At 45.8% G+C, this 27,629-nt stretch overlaps 4 protein-coding genes and 1 pseudogene across 4 annotated transcripts; 2 read left to right on the forward strand and 3 right to left on the reverse strand.

The window, feature by feature from the left end:
- Positions 1–3,082: 3,082 nt before the first annotated feature.
- On the reverse strand, positions 3,083–4,384 carry LOC101780989 (annotated as a pseudogene).
- A 277-nt stretch (positions 4,385–4,661) lies between these two features.
- On the reverse strand, positions 4,662–6,318 carry LOC101781397 (glutathione S-transferase T3-like). Its single transcript, XM_004954572.1, has 3 exons — positions 6,177–6,318; positions 5,513–5,577; positions 4,662–5,429 (listed from the first exon to the last, which is right to left on the reverse strand). Exons 1-3 carry the CDS (start codon positions 6,316–6,318, stop codon positions 4,662–4,664), a joined length of 975 nt encoding a protein of 324 aa, XP_004954629.1.
- A 5,168-nt stretch (positions 6,319–11,486) lies between these two features.
- Positions 11,487–14,676, forward strand: LOC101785002 (peroxisomal membrane protein PMP22). The gene is made up of 7 exons (XM_004951357.4): positions 11,487–11,817; positions 11,913–12,011; positions 12,971–13,072; positions 13,624–13,699; positions 14,014–14,084; positions 14,165–14,250; positions 14,354–14,676. Exons 1-7 carry the CDS (start codon positions 11,704–11,706, stop codon positions 14,403–14,405), a joined length of 600 nt encoding a protein of 199 aa, XP_004951414.1. The 5' UTR covers positions 11,487–11,703; the 3' UTR covers positions 14,406–14,676.
- Positions 14,677–18,611: 3,935 nt separating this feature from the next.
- On the reverse strand, positions 18,612–20,185 carry LOC101784607 (probable F-box protein At4g22030). Its single transcript, XM_004951356.2, has one exon. The coding sequence runs from the start codon at positions 20,058–20,060 to the stop codon at positions 18,759–18,761; it is 1,302 nt and encodes a 433-aa protein (XP_004951413.1). The 5' UTR covers positions 20,061–20,185; the 3' UTR covers positions 18,612–18,758.
- A 5,663-nt stretch (positions 20,186–25,848) lies between these two features.
- LOC101781799 (probable F-box protein At4g22030) lies at positions 25,849–27,364 on the forward strand. The gene has a single exon (XM_004954573.3). It carries the CDS (start codon positions 25,950–25,952, stop codon positions 27,222–27,224), a length of 1,275 nt encoding a protein of 424 aa, XP_004954630.1. The 5' UTR covers positions 25,849–25,949; the 3' UTR covers positions 27,225–27,364.
- The last annotated feature ends 265 nt before the right edge of the window (positions 27,365–27,629 follow it).

Below are 27,629 nucleotides of genomic sequence, written 5' to 3' on the forward strand. Positions count from 1 at the left end.
TGCAGGCGGTTACAACGGTCCGTGCGTGGCAGTCCCAGATTTCGGGGGAAGGCCGCAAGACCGTGGTGGCGTGGTGCATTGTTCCAATGACGACCCTGCAAGCTTTGCTATCTATGAACAGCTACTTTTACGAAAGGTTTTCCAATTTCCATGGACTCGAACCCGATATAAAGGGCCAGAAAGTAAAAGAACGGGGAAGGAGGACCCTTTAGGAAACCATGAGGAGTTTCATATTTGTTGTTTTCAGGGCATCTAGAACGCACCTTTGAATTTTACGCGCAACACACGCAATCAGAGTAATAAACACTGCTGACGAAAATGCCTTCTCTACCGATTCAAACCTTGTGCAACTGATATTACTAAGTCGGTACTAAAGGGATCCTTTAGTACCGGTTCCTTTAGTACCGGTTGGGGAGATCAACCGGTACTAAATTGGCTTTCACGACGTGGAGGCCAATTTAGCACCGATTGATCTCCCCAACTGGTACTAAATTCTTTTTTCTTTTCTATTTCTTTTCTCATTTTCTTTTCTGTTACTTTATTATATATTAGTATTTTGTATTGCTTCCTTTATGTATACCAGTTCTAATACGCAATATATATAAAGTTGTATCTGATCTACAATATTACATTTGAGATAACATTATACATAGACATATTACATATACACATATATGAATAATATTACATTGCATCAACTTTTCAAGTTCAACATTTTGGACCAACTATTATGAACCCGAGTCCTGACAGTGATACAGATTTGATCCATCATTATACAACTCTCCCGTTGGATTTACTACCTCGGCCAGAAGAAATCCACTGAGTTGTTCTTGAATTGCCCTGATTTTTTTCGTCCCGAGGAGTTCTCCCTTCATGTGCATAATCTATGTCATTAGCAAAGGTTATTATATTAGATCAATGGATATGCACAATTAAAACTAATTTATTGTTAAGAAATTTGTATACATACTCTGAATTCGTGGTCGGTTATACGCTTGGGACCTACAAAGCCATGGATGAACTCACATACGTAGTATCCGCATAAATTATTCGCCGGATTCTGTCTCAAACACTATATATATGGTAAAAGAAGTTATGAAATATTTATTGTCTTCAAGGAAGTGACACGAGATGTGCAAATTCAATACATACTGGGAATTCAGAGTGGACATGAAGTTGCTCCTTGAATTCATCTGAGTGATGTTGACGGAAGCGAGCCCATACTCTGTTAAGCATGTCTATGAGGTCGGTGTATTAATTTATTAGTCTCCTTAGAGAGTCCAGGATATAGACCATGCTTCGATCAATCACATCCGATTTATAGGAGGGAAGTTAGTATCGATTGAGGGCTCCAACCGGTACTAAAGGTCACCAACTAGTACCGGGCTCATGCACATTAGTACCGGGTGGAGGCTCCACCTAAGACCAATGGGTGACCTTTAGTACCGGTTGGAGCCCCCAACTGGTACTAAAGGGGGTCATGGGAGGCTCCTGGGGGAATAGCCATTATACCCAGTACTAATGCTCTCATTAGTATCGGGTTAAAAACTAACCGGTACTAAGCCTTGGGATGAATGCCGGGTTTTCCAGTAGTGAAAACTTTTACCCAGTATTGATATAGAATGTTTCCAAATTTTGAAAGCAGTATACATCCATTTTCATCCGGACAAAACAACTTTTATCTTTCTTTTAGAGTATTACTCTTCGTCGATCGATCGAGCACTTTTTTTTATTCATCAGTCATCCAAATTTATACTATAAATTGATTAAGAATGACGATTTGGGATCTATGGGCTCGACGACCAACAGTGGAGGTGGGAGAGGCAACGGCAGGAGGCGATAGGAGATTCCCGGTGGACGGTTAAAACAAGAGTATTGGGTTAATAAATAGGTTAGTGTTGGGCGGCATTGAGGGACGCCGCAGCTGGTGTCAAAGAAGGAAGAAATAATAAGAGAGAAAGGTGTGGATCTAGACTATATTAGGTTAGATTCAATACTACTAAATCTCATTCGAGTTACATGAAGATGCTTTAGAAAACTCTAATACTGTGTGAACAGAGGTACCTGTAGCTATGTAGGGCAACCTAGAATGAAACTCCCATGTTGTCCACCCACAGAGCGGTCTGTACGAGCCTCGCTCGGCACAGTCTTGGATGGACCCAGCATGGATACTGGCAAAGGTCGCCCGCAGCTCCGGCGAGCTCACTCTACATGTGCGGTTTTCAGAAAAGGCTATGGCCGCGTTGCACGTGAGGGGTAGGAGAGGGCGGGCTAGCGACTATGGGCTACCTAGTCGCTGACGTGACTTGCCCGATGGCAAGAGCTCGATCGGTAACTTCGGGCACCTGCCGGCCGCCACGCGTGCGTCCCTTCTGGTCTGCACGCGCTCAGCTTCGTCCCTCAGGTCATCCGCAACAGTCCTAGCTAATTGCTAGCTAGGAGCCATCCAACTCAGCACTAAATAGCTAGCAGTCCATGCAACTATCTATATAGTGCTAGCTATTTGATATTTTTAGTACTTTCATGCACAGAGAGAGAACGGATGTGCTGTGAAGATTATCTTTGTGTCTCTCTATATGGAGAATAACACTAAACATCTCATCTCAATATAACCAATTGGTAGCAACCATGAAAACATGGACAAGCTTTTGAACACAACAATAAAATAAAATGTCCATATGTTACTACATGATGAACTGATAAACATGACTCAAGCCATTTCATTACATGACCAACTAAAGATAAGCAACCAGGACAACCAAAGGTTTTAAACATGGAAATAAAATAGAATGTCCATACATTACTACATAATGCACTAATTGATAACAGTGACTCTAGCCATACATGTTTATTTCAGGTCACAAAAGCAAACTGAACAGCTAACTGCATCGTTGAGGAAGAAGCACCAAAATCCAAAAGTCAACCTCCATGATAGCCTGCTAGAAATGCCAATCAACCTCATACCAACGATTCTGGAAAAAGAAAACAAGAAGTAAGTCAGCTTACTCAATATAATTAACAGTGCCAATAAGAAAAAGAAATTCATGACAGATCTTACATGAGGTTATTAGCAAAAAAAATACTAGTGGGGAGCCCTATGGCCAAAACGCTGCCAAATGTGCTCAATTAAATCATCTTTAAGTTGAGTGTGGACAGAGTGAGCACGGATAGCAGAATTTCTACGTCGAACATCATTGAAGCATGGGTTACTGTTTGTGGCCTTTTGCACTTCAGGAGGAAGAACAATTGATTCTCCAGGAATTGCATTCAGATCAATAGACTCCTTAGCCATTTCTCCCTCATCTTTCACTATCATGTTGTGGAGAATAACACAAGCTTTCATGATCAGTCCAATAATCCTTGTGCTCCAAGATCATGCTGGATGACGCACAATGTTGAAGCGAGCTTGCAGAACGCCAAAAGCACGCTCCACATCTTTCCTTGCACCTTCTTGTTCTGCTGCATACACCTTGTGCTTGTCTAGTTGAGGTGAATTTATAGACTTCACAAAGGCTGCCCATTCTGGGTAAATTCCATCGGCTAGGTAATAACCAGTGTTGTATTGCCTACCATTGACAGAATACTGAACCCGAGGAGATTCACCCTTTATCGCCTCAAGAAACAAAGGGGACTGATTAAGCACGTTGATGTCATTCTTAGACCCAACAACACCAAAGAATGCATGCCAAATATGGAGGTCATGTGAAGCTACCGCTTCAAGGATCATGGTTGGGAATCCATAGCGACCAGTGGTATATTGCCCCTTCCATGCTGTTGGACAATTTTCCTATCGCCAATGCATGCAGTCAATACTACTCAACATTCCAGGAAATCCACGAGACTCTCCAACTTGGAGCAGACGCTCCATGTCTTCAGCTGTAGGACGTCGAAGGTACTTGGAGCCGAAAACTTCAACCACCCCTTGCACAAATTTTTCCAAGCACTCAAGGGCAGTGCTCTCTGCAACCTTTAAGTACTCATCAAGCATGTCAGCTGTAGTCCCATATGCAAGCATACGGATTGCTGCTGTGCACTTTTGCAGTGGTGAAAGCCCCGGGCAATTAGTACAGTCTACCCTTTGAGTGAAATAGGGAGACCAACTGCCCAGGGCATCCACAATGCGTAGAAAAACATGCCTTCTCATTCGAAATCTTCTACGAAACATTGCATCAGAATATAGAGGCTCTTCTGCAAAGTAATCAGCCACAAGTCGTTGATGAGCACCTTCACGATCCCTGTTGATGTAAGTTCGACGCCTAGATGAACTACCCACCATCTTTGCCTTAATCTTTGTAAAAATCCAGCTAGCAAGAGAGTCAAGGGCTTGTTGCTCAGCTGAGAACTCTTCTAAGGGGTCTACAGAATCATCGGATTGATCCGACATGTTTGGAGACAAGTTTAGAAAGGGGTGTAGAGGTTGGAGAGTTTGGGCTGCTGTGCATATATGTAGCCATACTGGTCATGTATATATACACGCACAAAGGACAAATGCGTTTTGACTACTACACCAAACTGGTCATGTAATTAGTGGTACTGCATGATAATTCACAAAGCATTGGTAATAGATGTTGACTGACTAAATTTAGTGGTACTGCATGATAATTAGCAATGCATTTATACATGTTGACTGGTGTAAAAAAAATAGCAGTAAACAAAGTACCTTAGTTACTGTTACTGGCCAATTTCTCCCTTAGCATCTTCAGGGCAAGGACATGCTCAGCTCTAATATCCTCTGTCATCTCCCTAGTGTCCATACACAAGAGTTTTTGATACGATTCCAGTAAAGCGGCTTCCCTGTTAAACCTTGCTGTCTGAAACTTCTTTTCAGAAATGCGTTCTTGTGCCTCTACGAAATTTTCCTGTCGTTTTTTTGTTGCTGCTTGAATGTTAATGAATTTCTTCAAGTCTTCATCATAGGACGTTCCATCATCATCGCTGACTCTACCTTTACCATTGCGTTTTTTCTTAGCTTGTTGTGTCCCCATAGGACGTTCCAATTCTCCTACAACTTCTGGTGTCCTTGAGGTGCCAATTGCCTCATCTTCACCATCCAAACTCCTTTTATTTGGGTTTTCAAGTTCTTCCAAAACTGCATGCCACTTGGGTTCATCACGAAGAATCTTCCAGCAGTGCTCAACTGTGAATGGTCCTTCCTTATAGTCATCCAAATAAAACTGCTTAGCCATATCTTTTAGCTGCTCATCTGAATATTCACTAAGATAAATTGAGGTAGCCTTCTTCCAACTTCCACAGAAAAATGCCACCCATCTCTTAATTTTTGTCCAGCGATCTTTGAGATGTTTCACCTCTCTTTTTTGGTTTGTAGGTGTAGTCTTATTGTAGTGTCCATGTACATCACCCCAATACTTCTCATTTTTCTTGCAATTCCCAGTGATTGGGTCATTTGAGTGGATCAGCCATGCACTGACCTGAATTTAGGATGCATGATTAGTTGTAGGTTCATATATTTGTGTAGCTAAAAAAAGAAAGTGAATGATACAATTTTACTTACTAGCCTCACGTCCTCATCTGGATCAAATACAAGGCGCTTTGCAGTCCTGCCATCGTTTCCATCATCTAAATTGATGATGGTTTTGCCTTTCGATCTCTTTTTAGAATTTTGGTTTCCTGAGTTATTTTTTGGTGGTGCTAATTGAGATTCCTTTCCCATAGGTGGCCATGGTGCCGAAACATGAGGAAAGAATGGTTGTCCAGATTGTAAAATGCTATAAAACCACCAGGTGGATAGTAATCCATACCACTAGAAAATCAAGCAACCTATATCGTTAGTTCTAATGAAACTAGTATAGCTAGTGAACTAACTGTTTCTGAACATTACTTCTAATAAAACTAATATAGCTAGTGAACTAACTGTTTCTGAACATAATAAAATGACAACTAGTGCAGCAAGAAAATTACATGGAAAAAAATAAAACTTACCAATTTGTGGATGTGGCTGCTGAAGATGTGGCTTGTGGCAAAGGTCCAGGCCACCATGCTGCAGAGTCATGCCATTCGGCCATTAGTTTAGACAAACACTTTATCAAGAAATCAAGATAAACTTCCACTAAATATCTAAAAAATCAATAAGTAGCAGGAGTGACTTCATTGATTTTTTTTCTAGCTTACTGCTATACATCTAGCTAAATATAGAAACCAAGAGCGAACTCGATTACCTGATGGACCTCCTATATTTGGAATAGAAGAACCACCACCAAGAAGTGCAGGATCATGCATAGGCACTTGAATAGCAAAAGCAGGGGCGGATCCCGCGGATCCCATCTGAGCAGATCCAGTCTGGTGTGGTGGCAGGGCCATCTCTCGCTTCCGGCGGCTCATCACCAGCAGCGACAAGGATCTCGCAGGCCGGAACTGAATCGAAAGAGTCAAGCACAAGAGCTGGATTGTGGAATAAGATAGATGGGAAGATATGACGGAAAAGAAGAGGAACAGACCTTACTTTTGACGCCTCCAGAACTAAATCGGAAGAGCAAGGGCGGGAGAAGGTGGATTGTGGAGGGATTTTCGCGTGCCGTGGATGGATTTTCACGCGCAGTGACGTGGGAGAGAAAATGGATTCGCGCGCAGCGAATCTAAAAATGCTAGAAGAATAGCTAGCAGATGGCGATGAAGCTGGCAATTTGGCGCATCGTCGCGCGTGCGAGCTGAGCGACGAGCAAGTCACCGGCTCGAATATTTTTGCATCTTCTCTTTCCTCCACATAGGATACATGCTGAGCTGTACACTCAAATAGCTAGCTGACTCAGCACCATTGCGGACCCCCTCAGCCGCGGCTGCGGTGGCGCGTCCCGGCACGGGCACAAGACGCGCTTGCATGCTCCGGCGGCTCTCCGACGCGGCAGAGCCCAATCGTAAACCGCAAACTGGGACTTTGGATAACGTGGGGCTAGTCCCGATGGAGTCTGCAATACGTGCATTAATTATACGTTGTGCAACTGCTTTAACCCCACGCATGCCAGTGGAAAACTAATCTTTGATTTCCAATAAAAATTTCAAAATAATTTGAACATGGACCGAAGCTACGTTAATCCCGGATCTAAATTTCATAGTTTGTAGGAAATCTTTTAATCCCGATTTATGATATCAAACGGGATTAAAAATGATCCTTTAGTCCGAATTTGTAACATAAACCTAAAATCTTAGTTCGGATTTTGTGTTACAAATCTGAGTCGTTAGTCCCAGTAAATCTTAGTTCTGATTGGGAAATCGAGCTCCTTTAGGTTTTCCGGGACTACAGCTTAATTAGTTTTCTAGTAGTGGCAAACAATAAGAGTCTTAATTTATTTTTTCAAAACTTTATACATATAATAAACACCCACATACACAAATCATCAGCCCTTTGAGTACTCCTATATGTAAGCAATCATATACATATGAGTACTTTCGAAAGATTGAGCCGGCAAATTTAATGTCAATAGACACGTTACATTTTACTGAAAAATAGCGCATGTTTAAATCTTGAAATAAATCCAAAAAAATTTTGAACACCCATGCCGAGTCGAGGATTCTAACCTGAATGGATAGATTCCATATAAAAAAACCCTTACAAGTTGAGTTACACGCGGTTTGTATAAAAATCTTACCTTATATTACTAATTAAAGGCGTCTTGTCATCATTTATATGTTTTTTACGGAATGTCGTCATTTACATTAATCTTCACGATTCCTACTAACAAAAACATTATAAAATTAAAAACATTTAACCATCAATTATGTAGATCTGATCACATAATTACAAAAAATCTAAAATAACTTGTAAACCCGCATCTAACTAAGTTTACCTACTCTACCATTATTAATCTAAAAAGTCTCACTCAAAAAATATTTAATGATGTGTGTCACCATGAAAACACGTATATATGCATTATGCATATGTATAAAGTGATCGATAAAGTATATATATATTTTCATGTCAACCACATGTATTAAATTAAGGTTTTAACCAAACACATGGCAAACACATGTGAAGGTAGGATGTAAGGAAAGATTCATAAACAAGAATGAAAAATTATATAAATTAATTTGTAACTAAAGTATATTACAATTTACAACTACATAAAGATAAGAAAATATCTACGAGCGTTGTGTTAAAACATGTGTGTATGTCTGAGAGAGAAGCAATTTTGATAGCTACGCTACGCAGTACAAGATTTTCATGATCACGCATGTGCGCATCGATTCTTTATCTCAACCATTAATCTCTTCCGTCGGCCGGATGTGATTCTTGGGTCAGGTGGTTCGAGATCTGCAGGGTTTCTGATTCTCCCCTGCGATGTGTTCGTTCTCCTACTCGGTACATAGCATGTGGAGGATCACCTTTTGTATGGAACCACATCATGTCCAAGTCGTGCCATGCGTAGTGGAATATGTGCTTTCCCAATAGCGTACACTCGGAGAAGATCGATCGACAGCTCGACACATGATGCTGCTTCCATTATTCGAGCCATTGCGGTTTCCTATAGCACAAAAGAAAGAGAGTTTTGTTAAAGTTCTTTTTTTTTAATTACTTCCTTCATGACGGATTGACGGGATGTTGCTATACTATTCATTGTCCATGGCCTTAGGAGAATTAGATTTACAATATTTGTCCACTAAGATGCTATAACGCACCTATTTTTTTTATGGTTAGCTATATGTGCTACCTGTTCAGCAGTTTGGAGCAAGGCAGCTGATGCTGCCCCCATTATTGAATTTCTTTAAGCTAGAGAAAGTTCCCAAGCGCAAACATTTTTGTAGGCTATCAAGATGTAAAGGAGAGAAAAATGTCTGCTGATATTGATATGCTAATTTAACATGAATGCTGTTTCGCTTTTCGATCGCTCCAGCGCGACTGATAGACGTTTATTTCCTTTTACCATCCACAAATAACAAGAAATCAGGCCTAAATCTAGAATATCTCTCTGCATTAGCTAGTGGCGCTCTTTCTACAGACAGTGACCACACATATATGTTGAGGCGTTATGCGCTTTGTATGGCATTTGATTTCATGACCTGACCTAGAAAGTATATAATAATAAGGGCTTGATGTTGAGCGCATTAAGGGGTGGTTACGATGGCATTCTTTCAGTGTCTCCATCAGCTACCACAATGTTGATATAAAAATTAAGACGAGTCCAAGATCAATATTTTTAGACCAACAACATCACTCTCCCACACCATTGAAAAGTAAACTAATTGTATCCGATAACCGAAAGATCCCTTTTGGAGTTCCATCATCCAAACAATATTACCTGGTACAAGAAATTGTTCTAGTACCCCAACAATTTAAATGCCATGCAGCTTGATTCTGATGGATCCATCCATCATATTACTAGCACACAACAAAATGAAGGATTCCTCCATTGCACGGCGATTCGCTTTGCTATCCCGATATATTGCACTCCCGTCCTCTTCTTTTTCATTCAAACAAAAAGAGCTAAAAGATGGAGCACCATGGATATGTCCATGTAGTGAAGCAATATGCAGCACAAGTGGAGCAAAGATTTGGTGTGTTTCCTTTTCCTGTGATAATAAAGAGGCAACCAATCAATATGGAACTGCTTTATTACAAACCTTTGGTTTAACAATGCCACGCACCATGCGAGATGCGAAGATCTAGAGCTGAGCTCACAAACCTTGGCAGGCCATCCACCTCCTCCAATTCATGCACTGGTCAATGTTGTTTCTTCTTCCTTTTGGGTGTGTGACAATGGTGTTGGTGAATGCTGATGATGCGGATGTTGCCGGTTGCTAAACCAGAGGGGCACCTGCGGAGACCACGGCGAAAGTGACACCAAAACTTGTAGTGGCTGAGCCAGAATCTTGCCTTGAGGTGGGGTAATTTTAAATGTTTTTATTTGTATGCAAATCATTTGCAAGAGCTATGGAGTCATACAGGTATGTATTTCCGGTGGGAAAGTGCGTATTCGCATTACGTGAGGCCTTATCTATCTAATAACTAATTTCTTGTGTAGTTGCCTGCTGAGGGTGTCGTCTATGCCTTTAACATACTTAAAAAATTTAATAGAGAAAAATAAAAAATATGTCGAGTTAGTATGAGACAGAAAACAAGATAGTAAGTTAATAACCATTGTAAAATACTACTATAAGTGAAATTATCCCAAAATTATGTAAATACCGCATAAGAAGTTGGGTTTTACTTCCTCCGTCCCAAAAAGAATGCAACTCTCGCTTCCCGATAAGTCAACCAATTTTAAATTTGATCAAATTTATACAAAATAGGACTAACATTTATGGTACAAAATAAATATCAATTGAAGACGTGAATGTTAGTTTTTTTTAAATTTGGTCAAACTTGAACCTATTTGACTCCTCGGGAAGTGAGAGTTGCATTTTTTTTTGGAACGGAGGGAGTATTTTAATGAGAAATTCCACTATAAGGCTGTGAAAGTTTTCTTACCAACCCGATTTATAAGGGTGGAAAAGAAAGTACCAAGGTGCACTAGGTGGCTTTTCCTTTTTTTTTGTTAATCCGAACTTGACTTATTTTAGTATAGGAAGACGCCATTCTACCCGACTAAATAGCTAGCGAAAGCTACTATGCCCTTGTTTAATTCACCCCCAAATCCCAACTTTAGCACTATGCAAAAAGAAGATTTTCCATCACATCAAACTCGCGGTACATGCATGGAGTACTAAATGTAGACGAAATTAAAAACTAATTGCACAGTTTTGTTGTACTTTGCGAGACGAATCTTTTGAGCCTAATTAGTCAATGTTTGGACAATAATTCACAAATACAAACAAAACGCTACAGTGTGCTACAGTGCTGGCACAGTAATTTTGTCACTCCAAATTTTGGCAACTAAACAAGGCCTATTTTGCATTCCCTGGGGAAAGTAGCATTTCCAAGTGTCAACTGAGAACATTTGCCCAACCATATGCCACAAGTTAAGTTGTTTTTAGAACACAAATTAAGAAAATTGATTCCCGTCATAAATGTTTCCAAACAAGTCGACCTATAAAATGGCACCATTGCCCTTGCCCTAGTGGGCCATAATAAGTAACAATAGCATGATAGTAGGTTAAGAAAAGGCGCGATTATTTTCCTTTCATAAGCTTTTGGCCATTTTGATTCCGATTGCAATGGGTCGGGCGGTCGCTTTTTTCTATGGCCATGGGGCGCGTTGGGTTTGCTTTCAATCTCTGCGTATCCCTAATCTCTATACTTTACACGTGTCGAGATCTCTCATTAGCCACCAGTAATTAAAACTTCGTATTTAGCTGAAATTAACTTTTCTAAAACTCCGGCCCAATGTTTTTAGAGGATAAACCCGGCCCGACTAGTAGTTTCCAAAGAAAAGAAAGCCTAATATCTCAACAGGCCCGTCAAAACCCCGGCCCACACAAGAGCGTCGGCTGGGCCTAATAAAAGCTGCAACTACCCCCACATCAGCCTTGTTGTCAGAGAGAGGGTTAACTGCCTCTGGCCCACACGTCGGCCACCACGTGCATCGTCCGGCCGGCGAGGGACCACCGCGGCAGCCACCCGCCGGAATCAACTCCCACGCGATTCCCATCTCTCGCCGACTCACCCACACAAGAGCATCGCAGAATCCGCCCCTCCAAAAAAAATCAAGCGAGCGCACAGAGGCAGCGTGCGCAGTGCTCGGTTGTCGGAGGAGGAGTAGGTGGGCAGATCGATCGAAGGGGTTCAGGCGGTGGGGTTGGTGGTCGGTCGCCATGGCAGCAGCGGGAGGAGCAGGACGGGGAGGAGGGAAGGGGGAGGGGTCGCTGGCGTACAGGGCGTGGAGGCAGTACCTGCTCCAGCTCCAGCAGCACCCTCTTCGCACAAAGGTCTCATCTTTCGCTCCTTGTTCTTGGATTTTGTTTCTCTCTTTCGGAAGAGAGGGGGAGTTCTTGAATTGAGTTCGTTTCATTGGCTGATGCAGATGGTCACGGCGGGGTGCCTCGCCGGCGTCAGCGACTCCGTGGCGCAGAAGCTCTCCGGGTACCAGAAGATTGAGAAGCGCCGGCTGTTCCTCAAGATGGTAAAGATGCAGCCTTGTATTTAGTTTCTGCTACTGTCAGCGAGTTTAGTTGCCGTCGAATCGTATAGGATGAATGGATGGTGTTACACTGATATGTACTGTATTGTCGTATCAGCTCAACTGCAGTTTCGCTGTTGCAACTTTTGGAGTGTGAATAGTTCTTATCAACTGGTTTTGGGGGGAATTCACGGTAGGATGTGGGGGCGCAGTTGAAAGATGTGTAGCTTCAATTCAAGTCATTTAGCAAGTAGTTTCAGTTCACCCATTGAATTGCTGCAATGTGGATGTGGTCTGCTTCTGTCTCTGATTTATGTTGCCTTAGGTTGGGGTTGCAAATAAATTTGTTAGAGTGTGACGAAAATTCATGGATTCTTTATGCTGAGTGCAAACATGAATTGCTAGTGTATGCTACCAAAGAGTGCTGCTAGTTTATTCAGAATTATGTCAGGCTGTTTCTCAAAATAAGGATATGCATTTGAATGTTTGGTGGTTTTCCTTGCTTACTTCTGTCAGAAAGATTGTGCACCGCAATTATTTAATAGTATATCTTCTATTCGGATGAGTCTCTTTTGTTTTAAGAAGAGGGCTGCTCACTGCTTTCTATTGTTCTACAAACTTGTGGTCTCAAGTCTCAGTTGTCCTAACTGTTGTTTGTGTAACATATTGTATAGCCTTCATGAAAGTTTATGAGGGTATTCAGTAGTTGAATCCAAATAAAACTTAAAGACATCTGGCATTAACTTATGCCATGCTTATGCAATTCTTACTTTGCTTTATTGATCGCTAAGAAACAAGTAGCATTCCACATACTTTGATCTGATCTGTTATGTCTGTAACCCAAACTAATTCATTCACCAACAGGTGTTTTCTTTATATGCCTTTGTTCTTGTATTTATTGTGCTCACTTGCATGCCCTTGACTGTTATGATCTCACACCACCTATTGATATCACGTTGCAGCTCTTTGGTTTTGCATATGGTGGCCCATTTGGACATTTCTTGCACAAAATTTTGGATTATATCTTCAAAGGGAAGAAGGATACCAAAACTATAGCTAAGAAGGTATACTGTTTGTCATTGACAATTTTCATGATACCTCTCCTTATTGTGCAGGCTATGTATAAATAATTGTTTGTACTTCCCCTGCACACTAAAAGAAAAATGATTTAACATCGAATAGATGTTTTGACTTCAGTAGCCAACTAATAATTGATAAGCGACAAAGAATTGGACTGCAGCAATCTAGAACTAATGCTTGCTAATTGTCCAAAGTCTTGATTGGAGCAACTTTTTTTTGGCGGGTTCCAGTAAAAATATTGGACATAATTGGGACACCTGTAACCAGTGAGTAACAGGCTGATTTACTGATGGATTCCAGCAACGTGTGTTTTCTCTTTTTTTCATTTTCTGAATTCATATTGCTAGCTTCACACTGAAATAGTTCTAGATTGGTTAACTTGTTCAAACTGTTACCAAATTATAAACTACCCTCTTTTTTACTAGTTGGATTTGGAACCCTGGGTTCAATTGAAGCTAATACCTGTTAACAACATTTAATCGATATCATGTCAGTAACTTAGTATGTAGTGTTTCATGTACGATACTCTTTTCAGGTGTTGCTGGAGCAAGTGACATCTTCTCCCTGGAACAATTTGTTGTTCTTGTTCTATTACGGATATGTTGTTGAGAGTAAGTGTGTTAACTGTCATATCAGTGTAGTTTGTTGTGATTAAAGAAGTTGTGTTGACATCGTGCTATATCAAATTGCCAGTTACAATCTCAAAATCCACCCCACCCCCTCCCTTTTCCATTAATGTGTACTATTATACATTGTTCCATTGTCAGTCTCCTGAAAAATGACTATGCATAAGCAGAAATATGATATCACAGTAGTGCATCTTGAATGACATGGCCGTCTATTTAATATAATACCATTGTTGCTTCCATAAATCTTCTACTATACCTCGTCAGTCCAAGGGTACTTATCCCATCTTGCAATTTAGGGAGGCCTTTGAAGGATGTGACGATCAGGGTGAAGAAACAATATCCTTCTGTGCAATTGAGCGCTTGGATGGTATGTATTTTTCTTTTGGTGCTGATACTAGTCTTTTAATTTCCCTCCACGGATCAGTCATGAATCCGTTTGCTCTGCAGTTTTGGCCAATTGTCAGTTGGATCAACCACCAGTACATGCCTTTGCAATTCCGTGTGATCTTCCACAGCTTTGTCGCATGCTGTTGGTAATGTTCTCTTGTCCTGAACATTCTGCAAGACTTGTTTCCCGATGCATGACTGGGCAAATCTCACTTGTTATCTGGTCATCCCTTTCTATTCCTTGTGCAGGGGGATATTTCTCAACCTTCGCGCAAGGGCTATGTCTCTGAAGCAGGCTTAGATGGTATAGAAGGAACACATAGCAGCGCAGCTCCAACCCGGGTACTAACCGGCCAAAGAACGAGGATGCTGGACGCTATATCATGCACTGTTTTGGAAACAAAAAGTCTTGAAACCATTCAAGTAGGAGGATCTCGACTATTTATCCAGTAGGAGCAGTCGGTTTATTAGGTTGTCAACATGTGCAAAGACAAATTGAGCTTTCGTGAATTGAGATGGAACAGAAGTATGATGAATTGGCCTGCCTTTGAGAACCAGCTCATTCTTTTTCCCCCCTGCCGAGTACTGGTCATGAGATTGTTCCAGCCATCAACTGCTGTTGCTGGTAACCAAACCTGATGCCTGACTAGATGCTCTTCTCAGGTCCATTCAGACTTTAGAAAACGACCCAGATATCCAGGATTTCACTCTGGATGACTGGCTCGGGACATGAGCTATTCCCAGTCAGTGCAATCCCGAGCGCTACTACGCCGATGAACCGCCTGAAATTCAAAGCAAAGTTTTTAATCAAAACTCACCTGGAATTCAAAGTTTTCGTCGGAGCCATCGACGCACTGAATTTTCAGGGTGAATCCGCGGGCATGCGCAATTGAGCTTTGACCCATACCTTTCTGTTTCGGGCCGTGGTCGTGGTGATACCGTTACCTTGAATTGACCTATTCCATCCCAACTGGGCAACTGGCTGATGGTATCAGGCTCGTAATTTGGCAAGCGTACAAGCTTGACAGGGTCCATTATACCTTCGCAGCGACCATTGACCGAGCTAGTGTTCAGAATGTTGCCACACGTTCTTTCAAGCCGTTGCAATGTTGGTCGGTCTGTCTCGCCGAACCGCCTGAAATCGTCTCCGAAACACACGACGAATTTGGCTCCTCGGCGTGTGGCCTATGATATACCCTTGAATTCTCTCTCTCTCTCTCTCTCTCTCTCTCTCTCTCTCTCTCTCTCTCTCTCTCTCTCTCTCTCTCTCTCTCTCTCTCTCACACACACACACACACACACACACACACACACTTGCATGCAAAAATAGAAGGAAAGAAAGGAAGGTGATGTGGATTCACTATAGAGGTAACTAATGTTGCACAGTCCTTGGATTAATACGGGCAATATTTAGGGCATCAACCATTCCTTTTCTTTTCTCCAGTGCTTTAAAATGCAGCCCTACTCTCACTTCCCCACACCCGATGCATTTTAGAGACGAGTCATCCCCTCCCTTTGCCTTCCTGGACTCTTCTGGGTCCCAAGCGGCTCACTCTCACTTCCTATTTGAGAGTTGAGCATTCCTATTTTTCTCACTTCCCCAGCGGCAACGGAGATAAAAGTTCCCCAGCGAAAAAACTTGAGAGTGCGAGGCAACGGAGATAAAATTTGAGAGTTGGGCATTCCTACTTTTGTGAAGCTATTTTTTATACAATATATGAAAAAACTTTTGTATCTTAAATTGAAGTATAAGCTATTCAAATTAAACATATCTCAACCTAAAACTATATAATTTTCAAAGAAAAATACATTTGCATTTGCATATTGTACTCCATCTATTCCAAATTGTAAATCATTTTGGCTTTTCTAGTTTATAGCTTTTATTATCATATAGATATACGCTATGTCTAGATATATAATAAAAATTATGCATCTAGAAAAATCAAAATGACTTACAATTTGGAATGCAAGAGTAATTAAGAATAATGGTTTCATTGTCCTTATCTTGTAAGAAAGAATCACTATCAAAAAGTGTAATCAAGACCAATTTGCCGCGATGTGGCCAAAACTAGCATGGATGCCTTCACGGCAAATTCTCACAAAGATTTCAAATCACTTTATTTTGATTTCTACCTCATTTTTCCTAGTTAAACTTCAGTATAGCCTACTATAGTACGTTTGATACACACACCACTAAGCAATTGTTTCATTCGTTAATTGCATGAGGAAAGAAACAATTGGATTAGAGGATACAGGAATTATCCTAACCAACTACAGTGGCTGTGTGTCAACTTGTTTCATTAGGGAAGGCTTGGCTGAGATGACAAATGATGAAATAAACCACCATGTGTACAACTTGAGCCTATATGTTCATGGTATTTGGACAAAATTCTGGGGTGTTCATGGGAATTACCCATGAATCATGGTAGCTTCGCCCACTTTGTTGGGTTGGGGGTGGGGGGGCCTTAAGCCCCCTACCGTCCAACCGCCTATGGAGGTCCTCCTCCTGTGATATGTATCGGAGCCAAATAAAAGAAAGAGAGATGTAGGATGTATTCACATCTTATATAATGGAGATTGGAGATGATCCATACAATTCTCTTCTAGTTTTTATGTTTTGTATTGATATAAACTGCATGTGATGGTATATATACAGCTGCTGTAAATTGATCTCTTCATCAATTTAGATTTTGGTTGCATATAGTGTATCATCTCTTGTAACAAGCTCTTCTCCTGTAGAGCTGGCCCGATCTTCCAATATGTATGGATAATTCGATTGGTGGAGAACTCGACGTTGATGATCTGGGCTTCTAATCAGACATGATTCGAACCCCTGCAACCACTACACCGCTGCTCCATTGGTTATCAACCAAGCACAACTCGATTGACCTCACCAAGAAAGCTTTCGCTGCAAGCAAATCGAAGAACACAAGCAAGAAAGTATAAACACGAAATCTGAAATTGCAGATCTGAAATAAAAGGTTCAAGTTCTCAATTCGAAAGGACTAATCGACACAGTCGATAAGAACAAGAACAGGAGCCCTGGATCATAGTAAAAGGACTTGTCGCCACAGTTACAATGAATCAATCTCAGTTTCTCAATGGAAAACTAGAACTAAACAAAACCCAAGTCTCTCAGGTGGCGGCTACTGAGTTTATATGAAAAAGGAGTGAGCCAGGGTTGGGGGCGACCAGGAGAGGGGCACCCACAACATGGGCTTAAGGCCCGACACGATACAAGGCAAACTTGACCCAAAACTGGTGACGCAGCACCTTATCATGGTCACACAGAATGATCCACGATGCTTCTGGAGCTAGGACCAGAACCAAACGAAAGGTTTCGTCGTCTTCTTTCCAACACATCAAAGAACGTCTCGTTTCGATGTGGTATGAAGGAGATGTTGCCGTTTGCATCCAGGGTGGTCGGTTGAATCCGAACCGAACGCGAATACCAAGTTGGTGACAACTTGTAACTTGGAGAAGGTCAAAGCTTGTGCGTATCCATGATGGTGCTGTATCATCTCTTGTCATGAGTTTTGACTATATTAACAACCAGCATTCGGTGTAGCTCGGTTGGTTAGGTTATATTCGAGTTACTCAAGCACAGATGCTTGGATTATTCTAGGTTTTATCACCATATATACAAAACATGCTATTGGGAAAAAAAAAGCATCCAAATACCGCCAGTATGACTAAGTTTTTAATTTTCTTTCATTAGCAAGTTAACCACGATGACCAGGTTGCCATTAATCTGCAAAATGCACACAGATGGGCTTGAACTTTGGAGCTCGTCGCCCGTGCGTTCTGCCGTAGACTTGTACGTACGGCGACGAGCGACGACCGTCAGGGTTGGCGCCGGTCGGTCGTAAAGATCTCGCGTTTCCGTTGATCCGTTCCCTCGAAAGGTTGAATTGACCACCCTGCTGCCTGGTGTGTGTCTCTCTGAACGATTTCATTCCGTTCCCAAGAAACAGGTCGATATGATAATATTGGCCGCGTTTCGCAGAGTGGGCCGAGCTGGGGCGCAGGGCGGTCAAAGGCTAAAAAAGCCCCGTTTTGTCTCGTCTCTCAAAAAAAACAAATGTGGAAGGACGCTGGCCGGGACACACAAACCGAAAGGAGAGAGAGATGAAAGACCATGTGAAATATGCTCCGGCCGTACGCCAAAAAAATGTTAAAAAAAGAGAGTTGCATTTGAAACTGTTACGAAACCAGCCGCAGTCGACAGGCTTCGTGGTGGTGCTCGCATCGCGTCGCGTCGATCACGCGCTGGGTTGGACATGGACTCCAACCTTGTCTCCGCTCTCTCTCCCTGCGCGTCCGTCATGTCATGTGCGCCCGCCGCACCCGTGTCTACGGTATTCGGTAGGTGCCCGTCGTCGGCGCGCCCGGCTTCGTCTGACGCGCCGTGCTCTTGGCAGAAGAGATCATCAGGCCGTTGGCGCAAAGCTTCAAACTTGTTTCAGAATTCACATCATGCGTGCCAATTCAGATCATGGACTCAATGAAATCGGATGAATCAAAGAATTGTGATTACGGTTTGACTTTGTTACAAAAGAATGAACGAATGAATGGAATTCCCAGGAACTTCAATCTGTCCGGGACTCTAATTAGTGTTGGTATCTATGCACATTTCCCATGCAATCTTTGCTGCTCAGAAGAGCTTGCCGGCGTAGTCCTTGATGTCCTCGTCCCTAACCGACGCCGACGCCATCCGCCGGAACTGCCGGAGGTCCGACGCGCTCCGGCCCAGCAGCAGCGCTACCTTGGTCTCGAACACCTCCCCGTCCTCCCTCCTCTCCGCGTCGGGCTCCCCAAGCGCCGCCTCGATGTCCTCCTGTATCTTGCGGTAGAACCCCGCGCAGTTCCGGAGCAGCTCGAACAGCATCCCCAGCTGACCCCCGTGCTCCACCGTGTTCGCCGCCGCCGCCAGCGCGCCGCAGAGGGCGGCGGCGCCGGACGCCCAGGAGCCGGCGTCGCCGTTGCCGCTGCTGCTGCCGATGAAGGCCGCGGCGATGGCGGCGGTGCCGGCGAGGGCCGGACCGGCCACGGCGAGGCCGCGGTTGAGGGTGAGGACCAGCTTGCCGACGGAAAGGTACTGGTGCTCGTCCTTGGCCTTGAGCACGCGCAGGAGCCCCCGCATCTCCTCCTCCAGCTCCGGCGTCCACCCGTTGTTGGTGTTTCCGTTGCCGGAGCGGCGGCCGAAGCTCTTGGGCCTCTTGCTCTTCAGCTGTTGAGGGCGGCGGCGCGGCCACCACCGGGCGGGCTCGACGGCCTTGGGGAACTTATCGAGCATCCCGGGGAGCAGCGGCAGAGGGTACGCGGCGTCGAGCGCAAGCACCCGGTCCATGGCGTCCTGCACGTCAGCCTCGGTGATCGGCGCCGTCCTGTGGTGGCCGTCGAGGTCCGCGCGGACGTCGCGCTCCAGCTGCCTCCAGAGGCGCGTGGCGTTGCGCTGCTCCTCGGCGAGCTGCGACGGCTGGATCCTGTTGACCGCGGCCATGGTGACCGCCGCGGTGGCGAGGAGCGCCCCCGCGGAGGCCTTGAGCGCGCCCACGGTGCCGGGCGCGGCGGGCGCGAGCGCGGCCATGACGGAGGCCGCGAGGGTCAGGGAGTTGGTGGAGTGGAGCAGCAGGTGGTTCCAGTTGTCCCGCTGCCGCCCGATGATGTCGTGCATCTCCGCGCGGTCCGCCGCCGCCTCCGCCACCGCGCGGAGCTTCTCGACCGCCGCTCCGTCCTGCGCCGCCGCCGCCGGGACGCGCGCGTCGATCCAGTCCAGCTTGAGGGTGAGGTCCGCGGGGCTGGCGGCCGACGTTTGCAGACCGCTAGGCACGCGCAGGGCCGCGCGGCAGGGAACAGCGGCGCTCCGCCGCGGCCGGCGCGCGGTCCAGGACGAGGACGGCGAAGAGGTGGAGGCCGTCAAGAAGAGTCGCTGCGCATGGAGAGCCGCCGCCATGGTCGATGGGCTGTCGCTGTGCGCCTGGGGATTAAGAATTCGCTTGCTTTTGCGGATCACGGTTGCGCTCACTCGAGTGGATTCGAGATTTGGAAGGCGAAGTAGCTTCGCTTTGCTTGCGTCCGGTGATGAGGATGGATGGGTATTGGGGGGAGGGGACGGGGGTATTTATAGGAGACGGCGGGAATGGTGGGTGATGGGGTCTGACACTCTGACTGGGTAGGATGGGAAGGAAGACGATGGGTTGGGCCGGGTCAATTCGGCTTCTGGGAAGGTGTGGTTTGGAGGGCGCTTTGGCCTCGAGATCGCGTCGTCCAAAGCTTGGAGACCGTTTCTGGCAGGTGACCAGGCTGGTCCGTACGCCCGCCCGTGACACCGCGTTTCCTCACTGACCGGAGTAGCAGCGAGTGAATGCGTCACTGGCTTGGCAGGCACCCCCGTCTCGTTCTCATTAACTTTCTAGTGGATCTTGTGGGCCTCGCATCATGCATGCCCATCGCCACATTTATACGGAAACCTCCTGTAGTTAGTTTCCAATATTTTCTCCAAGCAAACAAGGATAACGCTTTTTTGGAACGCAATTGGTGAAAGATTTAACAAGACATGTATTACTGGAGGAGTAACAAACATCACATAACAAGAGCAACAAAACGAAAACAATACCAGCACGCCGCCGTCGCTGGTTGGAAGACCTCACAACAATGCCTACGATGAGGTCAAGGTAGTCGACAGTGTCGGCATCAGCATGTAGCCAAGCAGGGGTTTCGTCCGAAAGTCCACCGCATCCCAAACCCATCCTCAAAATAGCACATATGACAATCATTGTTGTGGCAAACTAACCATTGTATACAACCATGGCGAGCTGCTGCTAGTGGGAAGACCCTACCACGCCAATCAAGCCGCTGACATGCATGACTCAATCAGCCATCACTAGCATGCTAGGACTAGAAACTTCAGGTGGCCACTATGAGAAACAACTTAGTCCAAAACTACCATCCAAGCAAATCTTATCAAGGTCAAAAAAATAATTTCAACCACTTGCAAAGAAAAAGCTAAAGGTGACAACGAGTTTATGTACACGTATGAATTATAAGAAAAATAAAAAGGCGGTCTCTCTATATATAAGTTTTTCTTATTGTTTACATCTTTTAGTGGATTTCCCTTTGATTTGGTTGGTCTTTTGTAACCCGCACCTAAAGAGAGTTCAGCGAGGGGCATATGCCCCCACTCTGCCACTCATATTCAAAATTTATATTGACTTAGAACCCTATAGTATGTCTATTCACTTCTATGGTGGCACGTCTTCGCTTGGTTTTATTTTGCATTATTAGGGAGTCATGTATACTTGTAAAATATAAAATCATAACAGATATTTGTCTATATTTTTTGATACTTGGTTTGAAGTAAGTGCGGTGTCGAGAAAAAGAAACTATTGAAGGGTCACCGGTAACATAGGTACCGAGTGAAAAAAATTATTGAGTGATCTAGTTGAAGAAGTTTATTTCTTTTTGTACCTTTGGAAAAAAAATTCTGTCAGAAACAGAGTACCTTGATAAATAAAAAACTTACCAAGAGAATCTAGAGATAAACAGCAAGGTAACTAATAAAAGAGATTAAAGCATCACTCGAGTGCTTTTAGATTTAGTGCTTCGGTTTGGAGGGTCTTTTAGATTACAGCAAGGTAACTTGTAGCTGCATAGGAGTTCGTTAACGTTTCACTTGGTCTGTCATCAACGCTTGGTTTCTACTGCAAAAGCTGGCGTCCCCATCAGAAAGATCGTATCAACTCTTTTCCGCTCTTTTTAATAAAAAAAGATGTTCAATTTTCTAAACAGAGATAAGATGTGGTGGCATTATTGATGTGTGTTGAGGTCTGTGTGCATTTGTTCATCACAGGCATACGCCGTTTCCTTCTTTCGGCATGCATGACGCGAGACGTGACGTGATGTGAAGGCGAGAAACAGGCACCGGCGGCAGCTCAGACACCCACTGGTACGGTGGTTCCGGCTAGCTGGAGAGCCAGATCGGCGCCGGGTTGAGTGGCGGGCGACACGGTGGTTGTCGGAGACCGACAGATGCCGTGTCCAGTAGCTAGCTAGGATGGCTGATGGCATCGCTGGCTGTCTGGCCGATGGAGCTCTGATCTGAAGGAATCACACACCGCTAGCTAGCTCCCGACAACGAGGCCGTGTCCTCCACTGTACGCATGTGTGCAGCAGGCGCCGTGCGCGTACGCTTGGCTTGCTTAGCTCGCTCGTCACGGCCGGCTTCCCGGAGCTTTCTCCGATCCAGGGCACATGCACACATGCGATATACAGTGTACTCCCTAACGATCACTAACGATCAGCACATGCATGACAAGGGGTTAACACGGTAGTAACACTACGCTATTAGTATTATTATTATCATAAGTTTATAACGATTTGCCCATCTACGCCTCGTCTCAGGCAATTCTCCATCAACGATCTTCCACTCCCCTAACGCCAATTTTCAACCCAGCTTTATTGAATTGCGGTCCTACCTCCCCAGCTCCACACAACGTACGGCCGTGTCATCTCTTCTGCTTCAAATGGCACGTGGAATCATTACCTTCTCACCGGCTCGCCCCGGTCAACATACACCACCTCCACTGTGCACTCTAGGACCCAAGGACTTCGCAGCGAGCTTTTATTGTGAAACCCAACTTTACAAGTTTGCTGGAGACGGAGAAGATGGTACAATAGTAAAGAAGCTGAAAAATTTGTGCGCCAACTCGATCTCTTCAGAGTACCCGAAGGTACGTGATATTACCTTTTCCCATTTGGTTTTTGTGCATGGTAAAAGTTCTCTAAACAAAAAAGGAAGACGAAATCTGGAGACATGGGTTCAAGCCCTGCATCTTTCAGAAGAAAAAAAAGATGACGGAAGAACTAACTTAATTCTTCTTCCATCCATCGCATTGGTTTGCAAAATCAAACAACGGTGAGAGGTATTTTGCTACTTCCTCCATCCCAAATTGTAGGTTATTTTGGTTTTTTAGTTGTATAGTCGCAGTACTCCGCGGATGCGCTGTTTTCGTTGACTTTTGCTGGTCAGCACGCCATGCATGACGATGGCAGTGCCAGATGCCAGCACGGACTGCATCTGCCTTCCGTTGACCTGCATGCAGAGGGGACGGAAGAAGAAACTAAAGCAGTGTGGTTATATTACCAGTACTAGCTCTCTGCCCGATCGATCGGGAACAGTACGCGTCTTGCGATCAGATGACCCTGTGATTCGCAAAAAAAAAAAAGTCCAAAATTTCTGCTGCTCGCTGATCTCTCCAAATACGAGCGGCCGGATCCATCCGACGACTCTGCGTGCAATGTCAACGCCCGCCCATTGTGCGGCCCCCATACACCCCCACTTTGTTGCATGAACCGGCCGGCGCAAGGTCAACTGGTGCGGCGCGCGGCGTACCACGGAAATGCGCAATAACATGTTACGTTAGTACGTGTAGTAGGCGTAAAGGAGAGACTGACACGGCTGTGGATGTAATTAAGCACTTTTTACTGGCATGGCACTTCTATATTTCAACGATCAAAGTCAAGTAGTCAGCCACACTAGCTACTTTGGCAACCAAAAAAAACATTAAAGTTGCAACTAGCTGCAACTACGTACAAGGAAATGAAGAACATTAAAGTTGGTCCGCAATTGCCAAGGACGTACAGTAGATGATGACCTTAGGGCACATACACCGTACCGGTTTGTGACTAGTGTTCCAGAAACGCAACGGCCTTGTGCGGCTTCCGATCGATGCAAGCTAGTGGATCGCCGTGTGGGCAAGGGCGCGCGACGTCCGAACCAAGGCATGCAGCAGGGATTGGTGGGTGCTGGTTGAGTAGTTCTCCGTTGATCCAGCGATCGAGCACGTACCATCAACTTGTTGATGCGGTCGTCTCGGTGCGAAAAGGTGCATGCATGGCAGCGTACACTTGACCACCAGCTTGCAAACGTTGTTTGACAAAGAATTAATGCATGCATCTGGCCAACGAACTGGTCAAATCTATTCGATTTTTTCTCTCTCTACATGTTACAATTATAAATTCATAATTGATTGTATTGGCAGCGGTAACGCAGCAACTTGATGCTAGAGCTAGTGGATGGCTCGCTTGCGAGACACTGAGAGCGACGCTGTTTATGGCGAAAATCAATTGATTACTAGACTTTTCTAAATACATAGATTTTGCTATGCACCTACATATAGAATTTCGTGTACACTACGCCAAAAACAATTTTTGCTGGCATCTTGATTTTTGAGTGCTAGCGGGTATGAATGCCACGCGCCAGCACAAAAGGTGCAGTGGCCAGCTTGTTAAAACCCGTCACCACAAATGCATTTGTGTTGGCGGGTGACATAACCACCCGCCAGCGCAAATGGATGCCATTTGTGCTGCGGGTGGTTAGGTCACCCGTCAGCACAAAGGGTCCTGGATACAAATTAAAGCACACCATCTACCTTATCCCTTCTCCTATCCTCTCATCTTTTGCTTCTCCCTCTCTCTCCATTGTCTCTCTCTCCCTTACCTCCAGGAGTGGCGTGCGGCGGGGACGGGAGCGGGAGCGGGGTGGTGGGTAGCGACGGGCGTGGCAGCAGCGGCCGACTGGGCGCGGGGGCGATGGGCGACCGGTCTTTTTTTTATTATCCCAAAAATATTTGTGCTGTCAGGCTACCTAACCACTCGCCAGAGACCATTTGTGCTGATAGTGAGTTGCTGGCGGGTGCGGAACCCACCAGCAGAAATCGGTTTTGACTGCCAGCGAAAATTATTTGTGGCGTAGTGGTAGGTGCGTAGCAAAATTTATGTATCTATGAAAGTCAAAACGACCTACATTTTGAAATGGAGAGAGTACTAGATTCGCATGGAATGAATCATTCCACTTTTCTTCTCCTGTAGTGCATCTTTTATCCATTGCAGTGAAAACCAAGTATAATATACCTCCAATTCAGCAATTAATTCTCCATACATATAGACTCAAGTATATAAACGTTGGTGCGTAGGAACAGTTGGTCCGACCCACGTCTATATTATTAGGTCTGGAACTTAATTATGAACTCCTACTCTACCTAGATCTAACATGGAGAGGATGAACATGTACACCAATCACCAAATCCGCAGCTCTCTATCTCCTCCAGCGCCAAAGAGACTGCCAGACGTGATGGAATCGGCCTCGGACGATGAGTCACCTCGGTTTCACCCTTGTGTACTGTAGCAAAAGGGAAAGGTCGCGAGGCAGCTAGCTCTCCGTTGTCTGAATGAAAATTTGCATCACAGACTTTCATCGAACACTCCCTCCCCCTCTATTTTCAGGTGAATACCAGCCCTATACTCTTTGTCTTACACCTCACTGATCCCATAGTCAAATACATCGATGTGGCGACGTTGGGACCGTACATGCGCCAATTTACAGGCTGTTGGGCTAATCTGCACTGACATGATAAAGTTGTTTGTTGTTTCTTTCTTCATGCTCTAGCGAGGAGAGAGCATTCATGGTTATGGCTGAGAGCGTAGAGCAGGGCAGGTCTCGTCAACATCAGTTGATTCAATGGCCTTGACTGCTTCGTCCGAGTTGGAGCCGTTCAACACAACAGGCTCGCTCAAAACCGTATCTCATCTGAATAACGCACGTCCCGGACCGGACCATAGACCCAGCCCAACCAAACCGTGCCTGACCAGTCTGCATGCCCTTGCCCTCGTCAACATGGCTCTCTCCACGCCTATATATCTGCACACCTCTCCCTCCTCGAGCTACAAACAACCAAGAACAGACAGCGTTTGATCATCAAAGACTGTAATAACAAGCAACAAGTTGTTGACAAGTGTGTGGAAGCTCATCGTGGACAGTGTGCACACTGCACAGACGGTCGCCATGGAAGGACTTCTCCAGTCGCAAGTCGGCGCCGCGCCGCTCCCGGCGGCGACGCGCCCGCGCATCGGGAGGAAGAACCGGCTGCCGTGCGCCCGGGCGAGCGTGCGCGGCGGCGTCCGGCAGCTGGCGGTCAGCATCGACGAGCTGAGGCTCGCCCGGGACGCGGTCGTCGCCGGCGGCGCCGAGGACCACGCCGTGAACGGGCACGCGCCCGCCGGCGGCAAGGCGGCCGAGAAGCTCCGCGCGGTCGCGGAGGCGGCGGCGGACCGCGCCGAGATGCACGACATCATCGGGCGGCAGCGGGACAACTGGAACCACCTGCTGCTCCACTCCACCAACTCCCTCACGCTCGCCGCCTCCGTCATGGCCGCGCTCGCGCCCGCCGCGCCGAGCATGGTCGCGCTCAAGGCCTCCGCCGGAGTCCTCCTCGCCACCGCCGCCGTCACCATGGCCGCTGTCAACAAGATCCAGCCGTCGCAGCTCGCCGAGGAGCAGCGCAATGCCACGCGCCTCTGGAGGCAGCTCGAGCGCGACGTCCGCGCCGCGCTCGACGGCCACGGGGCGACGCCGGCGGCCACCGAGGCCTACGTCCAGGACGCCATGGACAGGGTGCTCGCGCTCGACGCGGCGTACCCGCTGCCGCTGCTCCCCGGCATGCTCGACAAGTTCCCCAAGACCCTCGAGCCCACCCGGTGGTGGCCGAAACGGCAGGTCAAGAACAGCAAGCCGGCCAACAATGGCACCCGGCGAGGCGCCACGGCCGGGAACGGCTGGACGCAGGACCTGGAAGACGAGATGCGCGGCATCGTGCGGGTGCTCAGGGCCAAGGACGAGCAGGAGTACGTGACGGCCGGCAAGCGTGTGCTCGCCGTCAACCGGGTCCTCGCCGTGGCCGGGCCGGCGCTCGCTGGCGCGGGCGCGGCCGCCGCGGCCTTCGCCGGCGCCGCCGGCGAGGCCGGCTCCTGGGCCTCCGGCGCGGCCGTCCTCTGCGGCGCGCTGGCAGCGGCGGCGAATACGGTGGAGCACGGCGGGCAGCTGGGCATGCTATTCGAGCTGTGCCGCAACGTCTCCGGGTTCTACCGCAAGGTCCAGGAGGACATCGAGGCGTGCCTGGACGAGGCCGACGTCGAGCGGAGGGAGAACGGCGAGGTGTTCGAGGCGAAGGTGGCACTGCTGCTCGGCCGGAGCACGTCGGACCTCAGGCAGTTCAGGGAGATGGCGTTGCCGTCGTTCAAGGACGAGGACATGAAGGATTTCGCCGGGAAACTGTTTTAGATTATCCTGACCAAATCTGGCTGTAGATGTATAGAACAATGACAGAATTCATTGGTTATTTAACAACAACGTATAGAACAAAATTTGAGCCTATCAGTAGTGTTTCTATAAATCATTCGACATGCATGTGTCTCTGAATATTCCTATAATTCCTCATCAGTTATCGTTCATAAGTGATCTAGTATAATGGCAGTATAAAAACGAGCAGTGAGAGTGAAGTTACATACCAAATTAAAATCTACTATGCTTTGACCAATCCAACATAGCATATGAGGTTGAAGTTTATTGTATTACATATAGTTTGGCTTGTACTTAATTATTAAGAGATGAGGCAAGATGTGAATATTTTAGGGTTCGTTTGTGGTTGTTGTGCTGCATACAGTCATTGTATCACATACAGTTTGG

This window comes from Setaria italica, chromosome I, assembly GCF_000263155.2.
Source record: "Setaria italica strain Yugu1 chromosome I, Setaria_italica_v2.0, whole genome shotgun sequence".
Lineage (NCBI taxonomy): Eukaryota > Viridiplantae > Streptophyta > Magnoliopsida > Poales > Poaceae > Setaria > Setaria italica.

Coding starts and splice junctions, on each gene's coding strand:
- LOC101781799 (XM_004954573.3), top strand. CDS start 25,950: ATGGAAGGACTTCTCCAGTCGCAAGTCGGCGCCGCGCCGCTCCCGGCG.
- LOC101781397 (XM_004954572.1), bottom strand. CDS start 6,318: ATGGCCCTGCCACCACACCAGACTGGATCTGCTCAGATGGGATCCGCG. Junction 5,578..6,176: donor AAATATAGGAGGTCCATCAG/GTAATCGAGTTC, acceptor TCATCAATTTAG/ATGATGGAAACGATGGCAGG. Junction 5,430..5,512: donor CAGATGAGGACGTGAGGCTA/GTAAGTAAAATT, acceptor TCCTAAATTCAG/GTCAGTGCATGGCTGATCCA.
- LOC101784607 (XM_004951356.2), bottom strand. CDS start 20,060: ATGGCGGCGGCTCTCCATGCGCAGCGACTCTTCTTGACGGCCTCCACC.
- LOC101785002 (XM_004951357.4), top strand. CDS start 11,704: ATGGCAGCAGCGGGAGGAGCAGGACGGGGAGGAGGGAAGGGGGAGGGG. Junction 12,012..12,970: donor GCCGGCTGTTCCTCAAGATG/GTAAAGATGCAG, acceptor ATCACGTTGCAG/CTCTTTGGTTTTGCATATGG. Junction 14,085..14,164: donor TGCAATTGAGCGCTTGGATG/GTATGTATTTTT, acceptor TTTGCTCTGCAG/TTTTGGCCAATTGTCAGTTG.